The following is a 10,333-nucleotide window of genomic DNA, read 5'->3' as shown; positions in this document are numbered from 1 at the left end:
GTGTGTGTGTGTGTGTGTGTGTGTGTGTGTGTGTGTGTGTGTGTGTGTGTGTGTGTGTGTGTGTGTGTGTGTGTGTGTGTGTGTGTGTGTGTGTGTGTGTGTGTACTTGCTCATGTGAATAGTACAGGAACTTGAGAACAGATGGGCATATGTTCAGTAGGCTTCCCCGAAGAGGTCATTAACTTTTGGGTTGGAAAGTTCATGGTCACAATAAAGGTCAAAGCCAAGCCCAAGAGGCGTCCGCTCATAATTCCGACATCCCATTAATCTGACCGTAAAATTAGTGTGAGGTTAGGGATAGGGGTATAATGGGGTTTGTTGACCAATGGGAACGGATGGGAAGCGTTTTATGAAACTTGGTGGGAATGGACTGAATTTAGAATGCTTTTTCTAGCCAGCTCCAACCCCTACTGACACCAGGCTGTCCTGAAGACTGACCTTTGGGTCAGAAAGAGAAAGAGTCAATATTACATAATCAGGTGTTTGGTGTTTTGATTTTTGATTTTTTTTGTGTGAAAAAGCCACCGCTCATCTGCCAATAGACTTAGGTGAGGTGCTGGAGTCACAAAAGTTTAGATATGAAAAACTAAAGGGAGGCTCCTGCACACTCAAATCTGTACAAAATCAGGTATTTTTTATTGCAAGCTTTCAGTCTATTTCAGTGAAATTGGTGAATGCAGGTGAAAACCCTTGATGAACTTGATTCCACTTGCTGTTGTGCGATGCTGCATCCATTGGCACATGATGACTCATAGTGAAAATGATTGCAACCAGTAACATGACTGACTCAAAAGGCTACCCAGCTATGCTTCCACCACACCCTATAGCACAGTGTCCTCAAGTTACCTTTCCAGTGACTTACTGCAGGGGTTCTCAACCTGGGGGATGTGACCCCTCGGGGGGGGTCGCAAAAAAACCATATTAAAACATTATAAAAATGTTTTTGTCTTTGTTCTTTTGCAACTGAATGGTTGGAAAATGGAAATGAAGAGTTTACATAGTACATGCATAAACTTTCCTTAATGATGACATCTGGTTTCAGTATTTATTTATGATGTATTTTCTCTATTAATAAGGTTATTGTAGCGGTCAATTTGTATTGGGGAGGGGGGTGGGGTGGGGCGGGGGACGCGAGGCGAGACATGGCCCAAGCATTTCCGGTGGTCCCCAGACAAAAACGTTGAGAACCCCTGTCTTACTGTACCGTATTTTGGGGAAACTTTATCTAAGATAATCTTGGTATGGAAAAAAAAATCATTCCTGAATGTTCCAAACAGAAAATGATATTATGATATTATTATGATATCATGAATGAAAAACATATTTCCCCCATAGCGGCTGCTATTAGAAATGTTCATGTAGTAGTCAGATATACTATCAGCCTAGTTCAACTTTGCCCTCTATTTGGCGATGTCATCTTCCAGTGGAATGGGGGTCAAAGGTCTCTTTGGCTGAAACATGAAAACTCAAAACATGGAACGCATTGATTATCGCAGAACCATCAGACACATCCCCTGGCCTGTAGAGAGGATCGTTCCAAAGTTCATTGTCGTCTGAACACACCACCAAAGAGACACGATACTGCTCTGTGGAGAGGACAGACTGTGAGAGGGAGAAGCCAGGGGGGAAAGAGAGGCTATAGTAGGGGGACAGTAGCAGACATTTAAGTAGGACATAGTGTGAATAAAGGAAGGGCTGAAGTAGGAGAAAGACATATTCTGTGCTGATAGGACCAACAAGGAAGCCATTCAACACCTGAATCAGCTTCAGCTTGGAGGAGATGGACATCCTGGAGACACACGCCTACGACAGGAGACAGGGGAGAAAAACGGTATAGCTAATAATAACCACTTTAAATCTCACTCCTAATGACATCCAGTACCTGCGTCTGTATTGCCTAGTTAGTATAGTGATTCTCAACACTTTTCATTCCAAGAACACCCAGATTGATATGCATTAGGCCATGGACCCCCATTTGATTAAAACATTTATCTCTATGACCCCAATCTACACTGTAAAATCCTCAGTGTATAACTTGTGTGCAAATGGAACGGGTAAAACCATTTGCATTTTGGACACTTGGTGGTCCCCGGACCCGGCATTGAGAAACAACAGCCTAGTATGCCGTTGGTTATGATAACAAAAAATCACACCCGTGTGAACTGAGTGGTCTAAGGTATTATATAGCCTGATCAGTTGTGTTCTGACGTAATGTCTAACTTAATGAAATCAGCATCAACCAATCAGCATCAACCATGCTCATTTTTTTTGCACAGACAGACAGACAGACAGACTAACAAAGCCAGTTGTAGGAGTGGTTTACACCACTCAAAAACAGTAGAATTTCTTGTAATCATTGCACGTTTTGCAACCATTTGGCAGATGCAAGTTGTGATGTTTCTTTTAATGCCACTGTCTACTGTGATGCCTCCCCCCTCCCACCACCACCACCTATACTCTCTCATCTCCCACTCTATCAGTCCTGCATTCTCTTTCTCTATCTCATGCCCTTCTTTTTGGCCACAGCTGCCTATTTCTACCTGGACTCCCATGGACTCCTACCTGGACTACCAGGGAGTCCTGATTCCCCCCCATCTGTCTTAGCTGCAGGTGTTAAGTCAGCCCCGGTGATCCTGTTGGCTCTAATCGTGCTAAGTTGGAGCGGCTTTCAGAGTGTCCTGGGCGTGGCAGGTGGACTGGTCTTCTCGTCCGCTGGGGACTGGTGCCTAGTATGGCCCGAACTGTTCTTCCCAGGTATGAGGATGGTGCCTCTCTCAGGGTGAATGCATGTTCAACATGGATACATTTTAGAAATATCAAATATTACACACATTTAATCTGTGAAAAAAAAGAAAGACGCTAGGAGGCTTGTGGATTTCAAACTAGTGGTTCATTGCATGCAGATTTTTTGAAGATTTGTGACAGTCACAAGTTCAAATTCTGTTTTCTAATGAATATCTACAACATGCTACATGCAAAATGACTTTCACATTGAGACTTCTATGGTTCATTTATTACACAAAATAAACAGAACAAAATTCGATCCATTATCAGATCCACCAGTGAAATATGCTGCCGTATGGAAAATGTTTTCGCAGTCTCAAAGCTATTGGAAATAGACGCAATGCAAAAAAGCTTCTTTCCCCGAACAATCAGATACATGAACTGATAAGAAGAAACAAAGGCAAAGGAAAACGCTAGCCCTCGCCCTCTTCTCACACTATCATGCTCAAATTGCACTTTTCTTAACTAAATTTGCTGTATATATGGAACCTACTGTGAAGCTGTTCACAAAAAGTTTACCTAACTTTACTACTACAGGGAAAACATGATATACGTACATAATGTTACTATTTTTCTACTCTGATAAGTTTGATTGCTCTTTCTTGCACTCTTTATTCTATTCCATTGTTTCTGTGCTTGCTGTTTTTGTTTTGAATGTTACGCTATCTAATCTATGCTGCTGCTTTGTTTTATTATACATGTTTTATTATACATAGCTATGTGGAGCTCTTGCATGGCAATGGTTAATTTCTTCCAGCTGTTCATGTTCGCTTTCACGTCTGTCCTAGGAATGGGAGCCTTTGCTGTGGCTCATCTACTGTACTCCTTCGCCTTCGTCTCCACTCGATATTCCACATATTCCTCCTCATCCTCTGCCTGCTCGCGTCTCATTTACGTGATCCTGTTTGTGCTGGGAGGAGGTGTGTTCGTCCACCTCTATCCATACCTGCAGAAGCTTCCTGACCCAGGAATACTGACCGCAGCTGTGGGAGTGTACCTCGGTTTAATTGTCCTAATGGTGGGATTAGCCATTCAAACCCGCAGAGCAGCCCCGCTGTTAGGAGGCTTGTCCTTCCTGGTCTCAGACCTGATGCTGGCGCTCCAGATGTTCAAGGTGCTGGAACAGGTGGAGCACGGACATTACATCGTCATGGTCAGCTATTATTTGGCTCAGCTGCTCATCGCTGTGGGAGATATCCAGGCGGTGGAGAACACGGATGACCTTGGGAAATGGAAAAGGGCTTAGTCTGATGCCCACTGGCTTCAGAAGTGTCAACTGTCTGCCTCACCTTTTATTCATTTCTAAAATCCCAATAGTTGCTTTGAACAGCTTCTATTTCTCTTGGCTTTTCTTTACATTGCCGCAAGGACTGAGTCTGGAGTGGACTCGGTCTGGTCAGCAAGACAAGTCTTGAGTGGACTCGGTCTGCCCACAAGACACAAGTCATGTAAGAAAGGACAATTCATGTAAGAATACGTCTTCTCTCCTTCACGCACGCACGCACCCCCGCACACACACACACACGCACATGCACACACACGCACACACACAAAATAATTACCATTTTATATTCAATGACATTATTTTCCATTCATTGCTTTTCAAGACCATAAACCATACTGTACATTAGTGCATGTGAATATACATTGTTGATAATACTTGGCTTGTCTAATTTGTGGTAATCAAGACCTTAGGTTTAGGTTAGGCCACATGTTGTACTGTACATGGACACATTGCTTCACTGAAGGATGTAATGTGTTTGCAGCATTTTCCACTTGTAAATGCTCTATTATGCACTGAAATTGACAACTGTATAATAAATATGGCATAAAACAATTATTTGATATGTTATTGTGAGAAATGTTCACTCAAAGTAATACATGTCCTGGAGACCTGTTTTGTAAGGGATGAAGATAGGCAAACAATTGGTTGAAAATTGCTGATATAGCAAACCATGCGGAGCAGGTAGCAAGGAAAGTAAGCGAGTCACAACACATCAAGTGTTGTGAGCTTATAGATCAGCTTCGGCAAAGAGATTTGGTATAGAGGGGAACAAGGAGAGGGCCAAGAATAGACAGCAGGGCGACCCTCACAGCATACTTCACAAGTAATGTCATGTATGCTGTGATTTGTAAGCATTTTCTAAATACTGCACATTGTTTGATGTTCAAGGATGCCATTGGATTCCCTTAATTTCACACAGTATGAAAATCAATATTCATATGTGAAACTTGCTTTATTTTTCATAATTTATTTCTTAAATGGGGGATTATAGAGAGACTGGAAACAAAGGGCAGAGAGAGGATAGTCATGCGAGACCGAGACTTGGATTGGAACTCAGGTCCTCACAGCTCACAACATGGTTAATTGGCTGAACCAGAAGGTAGTTGCAAACTTGCTTTAATCCAAGATATGTTATCACTGAATTTTAATACATTTTGACAATGTGAATTGATTCGGAAAGTCTACAGATGAAAAGGGAAAGGATTCAAATATCCATGACTTATAACCACAGAATGTTTTACCCAACATTAACGCAGTTATACAGGTAATATGCGCACTATTTTAATAACTATTGACAAAATGTAAACAAACAAAACCTAAAAATAAAACAATTAAAACAGATAATGGTCTATGTACAAAATATAGCCAAAGTTCTGAATAATTGGCCGGTATGGTCCTTATCAGATTTGTGAACAATAGAGAAGTCTGCCCTCTGAGAGGGTTCCTGTAGTCCACTAACATGATAAATGAATGGACAACATTCATTTATCATGGTCCATGTCTGTGAAATCCTTGACAAGGCCTGTGACGGAAGGGGGGGCTGAGGGAGCTCAGCGATCCATTGTGTTATCATCCCCACTGAAGCACACAGATCTCAAACGCTCACAGAAGTCTAGTTCTTCCTATGGGAAACAAAAATGTATAATGCAATATATTTGTAATTCATCTCAATTAGTTCAGATCAGACGACACACACAATCAATCTTTATGACCGTAATGGTGAGTTCACACAGGCAGACGCAACGACGCAAAGACGTGTTTGCGAGTTGATTTGGAGCAGCTACATGCATCATTGCGTCTTTGCAAAGTCATGTCACTGGCTTCCATTGACAATGAATGATAGACTGCATCTTTTACATCTTCCCCTGTGAACGCACCATGTCAGTTGTTGAATTGTGTTTGGTGCATTTCTGCAACCTTCAATGAGGACTTTACAACAGAGTGATATTTCTTTCCAGTACAGCTTCACTTTAGATCAATGGAACCCATGGTTCTCTGGGTTCCTTTTCTAAATTGACCCTTACTAGTCTGTAACTTGCTTGCTTCATCTGCTTCTAAGTAAAGTAAGTACTTGTCCATTCATTTACTGACACACAGTTGGTTAACACATTAATAATTAGATGCATTATACCTGACACTCTTCTTTGCCCTGGAGGTCTTTGGCTCGCTGTTTGAGCAGCTCCTCCAGGCTCAGAGAGGGACTCCTGCATTCTCTGACCCCCTTTGGGCTCTCCTCCACCAGACTACAAAGGGGATGAAATAGACTGAATAAGATGGAAGAGTTCTAATGTAGTAAACTGGACTGAGCTAACGTTCATGCATGGCAGAAAGAAAGAAAACATTTTCTTACCAGCAGAGGGCGCCAAGGACGTGTTCGTGAAACGTGGAGTGGGGAGACCGCAGAACCGATACCAGCTGTTGCACCATTCCCATGGACAGGACTGTGTCTGGAGGAGAGATTACAATGGCAATTACGGTTCATTTAGACTTTGTTGCACAATGCTTTTGGTGTAATTGTTTTGTTTGAAGCCCTGTTAGCCACCAGGCTCAGTGATAACCCAAAAAGTAACCTGTAATAGTTTACAGATATGGACTGTACAGATCCCATTCACATTGCCAATTGCTATTTATGGATTTTTGCTGGTATTTTTCCAGTATTATACAGCTCTCACTTTACTGCCACCAGTTCACTGTATTGCTAGAACTGTAGCCACTTCTGAAGCTGTGGCCACAAAACAACTTCTGTAACCTGGCTGAGTGGGGGCCTGCCGCCTCAACACCGTACACTTCAGCACTGTGCCCCTTAATGAGTCAAGTACATATTTACATAACCCATCCTACCTTTCTGCTCTGGGTGCGCTGTGAGGAGGTTGAGCAGCAGAAAGGCCGACTTGGTCCTTAGCTTCTCGTTGTCAGACTGCATTCCTCTCATCAGCACCGAGAAGCCGTCATGAGACAGGAACGCTCGGAGGCCCACCTCTTGCTCCCTAACCAGACCTGGAGTGACGGATTAGAGAAACAAAAGGCACTGTTTTACTAGAGAATAATGACTGGCGGTCATTAAGCACATATGTTATTATGCACTAGGTTTTTAGTTTTGCTCTAGTTTTAGTAAAACATACAATAAAATAATGCAAGCCATGGGATATGATGGTGTATAATGTATATAATGGTGCTATATAGCAAATTAAGTTTTAACTCTTATGATTTAGAATGGTGGTTCTCAAAATTAGCAGATATACAAGCTCACAGCACATCATTCGTGCTGCACTGCAAGCTTGTTAGCTGCTATTTTATGTTATTCCTTCTGCAGAGTTGGGGGGGGGGGGGGGGGTGTCTCTGGCACAAACATTTTCAGATGTGGGAGGAGTCCACGGACACTGATTTCGAAGGCATTTGTAGAATCAGAAAGGAAAGAGGAGATCTGCACACCGTTACCGTCCATACATAAAGCCAGTCCTGTATGGACTATTTTTGTTATATACTATAGGCATGTCATGTGGTTCTATTTGGTGCATATATTTATGAGTGCCTTGAATATTTTATGAATATTTGACTGATTCTGACACATACCAGGTGATCATCAATTTCAACCCTAAAATAGGGCGGAGCGAGTCCCAGGTTGCTCCACTCACAAACTGATGTGACCGACACCACTTGACGTTGTCCTATATGTGCCAGCACTTTGCACCCTGAGGCCGAAACGTTGTATTGTTTTCCGCTCTGTTGTCAATAAAAAAAATTGGGAGCTTTTAAAACGGTGTGCGGATCTCCTCTTTCATTTCTTAGTTATTATTTTGGATCCTGCACACGTTGAAATGTGTGGATGTGCGTGCACCTCTTGACCATTACATTTGTAGAATCAGGCCTCGGGTGAACAAAATGTACTTACATGACACGGCGTAGAGGGTCTTGACTCTGACTGTGGGACTGGGGTCCGTGTCCGTCAGCTGCAGCAGCTTGGGCAGCGCGCCCATGCTGAGCAGGTAGCACTGCACCTCCGGCATGTTCTGGGTACAGGTGGCGACGAGCTGGGCAGCGCGCCACCTCACCCCGCTCTGGGCATGACACAGGCACCGGGTCATGCACACGTCCAGTCCACCCAGAACCATCAGGTCTGTGGGTCGTCGGATAAAAAGAACATTTGTTAGGACGGAGTCATTGAATTAGGGGCAGTCACGGTTATGGGATTTTGCTCAACTGTTAATTATCGCTCAAAATAATTGCGACTAAAAGATTTAATTTGAATAGCCAACATATAAAATAAAGTTTAAAGTGGTTACACAGAAGCTTTCCCGGGTTTTAATGGGTTCATTCATGCCACGTGCAGTACAGTATGACTTACCTCTGGCATTGTCAAGGTTCTCACACAGGTCTGACAGGTACTCCAGAGCATTTTCCCGCTCATCCTCTTCATCTTCGTCTCTCTCCTCCTCCTCTCCCTCTCTCTCCCGTACGCTCACGCCGTCTTGGCGTAGGACGGCCAAGCACCGCTTCATCTGCGCCACCTCATCCATTTGTCCTTTAGATACTTCTGCAAGGGCTCCTTTCAGCCACTCTTTCCTCTGGAACAAGAGAGAACCGCAGACCGCAGTAAGTTAGTAATGATAATGTGGATTCCCTCACACGTTCACGGCCCAGACTGATACCGTGGAGCAAGGTGTGAGTGAATCCATGTTATCAGTCTGGCTAATGCCAGGCTACATTAGCAATGCTTTGAGACACACATCCAGGCCAAATCCACCAATGTCTTGGGAAGTGCAAACAACACCAGTATCAGTGCTAGGTTTGTGCGACAGTAACCATGTTTCCATAAAGCCGTGGTTTTGCGCAATAAGGCTCTATAAAATCCTGAATGGAAACACCTCAAAATGCGAATAAGTCTTACTTTTTCACAAAAACACTTTTGAAACACTTGTGGAAAAGATTTCCAATTAGAAAGCATTGAACTCGCATTATATCGCTTTTGAACAGTTGGAAGAAAAACATGCAAGGTTATCTGTCTGCAGGCTATTTTGCTCTCCCCCGGTGAGAGGGTTGATCATGGAAGTGATATTTCTCCAAAACAGCTCGGTCAAGAAAGTCAAGAAGTGTGTACACATGTACACATGTGTAACTTTCTCGGTCAAGAAAGTGTCATGACATCTTTCTCTGTATCTAACGCAAAACTATGGTTACATATTGTTAATACAGGGTCCTGGCTGAAACAACCACCAATATAATGAATGAATACAGGACATGATGATGAATAATATTGATTTTTCAAGCCCCAAAGCCACGGAAAGGAGGCAAAGAAACACCTTTGTTTGCAAATCAAACACTCACATGAAGTCCATTATTTCCCCCTATTCACACGTACTATAGTATGCGATGTCACTGTAGCTAAAAGAATAGTATTGCTAGTGAAAGAACAACAGTGAAAGAGATTTATTGCCCATACATTTTACAATAGGCCTACTGTGTGAATGTGAAGTACAAACTCAGGGGCTTTTATTTCTGATCTTGGAATGCAACATACTGTACATTGATGAGATTATGTGCGCCAGCGCCACCAATTGATGTATTGATTATTGAACATGACTGTACCTCCTCTGACATGGGTTCAATGGGGGCAGCATCTGCACCATCGCCAGCACCATCGCCAGCTGCCAGTGCCAACTGTAGGACACCCTGGAGGTTGTGGGGAACTCTTCTGCCTTCTGCCATAGCTCTTTAAAATGGAGAAGTAAACTTTGGATCACATAATAATAAATCCCATAAATAAAACCACAACAATAACACATTTATTTTAATTAATAAACGTTAGTTGACTTAAATTACTGATTTAGTAATCTAATCCACCATCCATTCAGCTTGTCAATAATAGTTGCCATTGGCACATCATTAGCCCTGAAACATGACTGTCATGAAGTACGAGCGTCATGTGAACCATGGCTAGCACATCAACTGACCAAAGACAACCTCACCATTTGTCGCATTAACGTACCTTTTCCAGTGTCCAGAACAAATGTGTCAGATAATTCCGCTTTCAAGTTTCTCCCAATAAGTCCTTAAAAGGCTATACAGCCAGGGAGCAGCACTTATAAATGAAGAAATAAGAACACACTGGAACATTCTAGCTAGATGATCTCATGCTGACAAGGGGGCCGCCATGCTTACCGTAAAGCCTAGACCAAACCAAACTGTCAGGCATTACGCACAGTGTAGTTTTTACACACGTTCTTCAAACGGGGTTTGGGTGTGTTTAACATTTCAATACAACGT

At 42.8% G+C, this 10,333-nt stretch overlaps 3 protein-coding genes across 3 annotated transcripts in view; 1 reads left to right on the top strand and 2 right to left on the bottom strand.

Annotated features, from left to right (window-relative positions):
- The window catches only part of kcnj12b (potassium inwardly rectifying channel subfamily J member 12b), a 214,749-nt gene that overhangs the window by 162,719 nt on the left and 41,697 nt on the right, over positions 1–10,333 (bottom strand). The window lies entirely within an intron of this gene.
- tmem86b (transmembrane protein 86B) lies at positions 1,486–4,153 on the top strand. The gene is made up of 3 exons (XM_079520380.1): positions 1,486–1,831; positions 2,481–2,754; positions 3,573–4,153. Exons 1-3 carry the CDS (start codon positions 1,781–1,783, stop codon positions 4,028–4,030), a joined length of 783 nt encoding a protein of 260 aa, XP_079376506.1. The 5' UTR covers positions 1,486–1,780; the 3' UTR covers positions 4,031–4,153.
- hspbp1 (HSPA (heat shock 70kDa) binding protein, cytoplasmic cochaperone 1) lies at positions 5,170–10,211 on the bottom strand. The gene is made up of 8 exons (XM_079521287.1): positions 10,056–10,211; positions 9,656–9,779; positions 8,415–8,634; positions 7,962–8,186; positions 6,911–7,066; positions 6,420–6,516; positions 6,201–6,312; positions 5,170–5,691 (listed from the first exon to the last, which is right to left on the bottom strand). The coding sequence occupies exons 2-8, from the start codon at positions 9,773–9,775 to the stop codon at positions 5,620–5,622; spliced, it is 1,002 nt and encodes a 333-aa protein (XP_079377413.1). The 5' UTR covers positions 9,776–9,779; positions 10,056–10,211; the 3' UTR covers positions 5,170–5,619.

The sequence above is a fragment of the Electrona antarctica genome (assembly GCF_951216825.1).
Source record: "Electrona antarctica genome assembly, chromosome: 14".
Lineage (NCBI taxonomy): Eukaryota > Metazoa > Chordata > Actinopteri > Myctophiformes > Myctophidae > Electrona > Electrona antarctica.
This window is presented reverse-complemented; position numbering and strand designations above follow the sequence as displayed.

Coding starts and splice junctions, on each gene's coding strand:
- tmem86b (XM_079520380.1), top strand. CDS start 1,781: ATGGACATCCTGGAGACACACGCCTACGACAGGAGACAGGGGAGAAAA. Junction 1,832..2,480: donor GGAGACAGGGGAGAAAAACG/GTATAGCTAATA, acceptor CCACTCTATCAG/TCCTGCATTCTCTTTCTCTA. Junction 2,755..3,572: donor GCCCGAACTGTTCTTCCCAG/GTATGAGGATGG, acceptor CGTCTGTCCTAG/GAATGGGAGCCTTTGCTGTG.
- hspbp1 (XM_079521287.1), bottom strand. CDS start 9,775: ATGGCAGAAGGCAGAAGAGTTCCCCACAACCTCCAGGGTGTCCTACAG. Junction 8,635..9,655: donor TTGAACCCATGTCAGAGGAG/GTACAGTCATGT, acceptor CTCTTGTTCCAG/AGGAAAGAGTGGCTGAAAGG. Junction 6,517..6,910: donor AGCGCACCCAGAGCAGAAAG/GTAGGATGGGTT, acceptor TCTCTCCTCCAG/ACACAGTCCTGTCCATGGGA.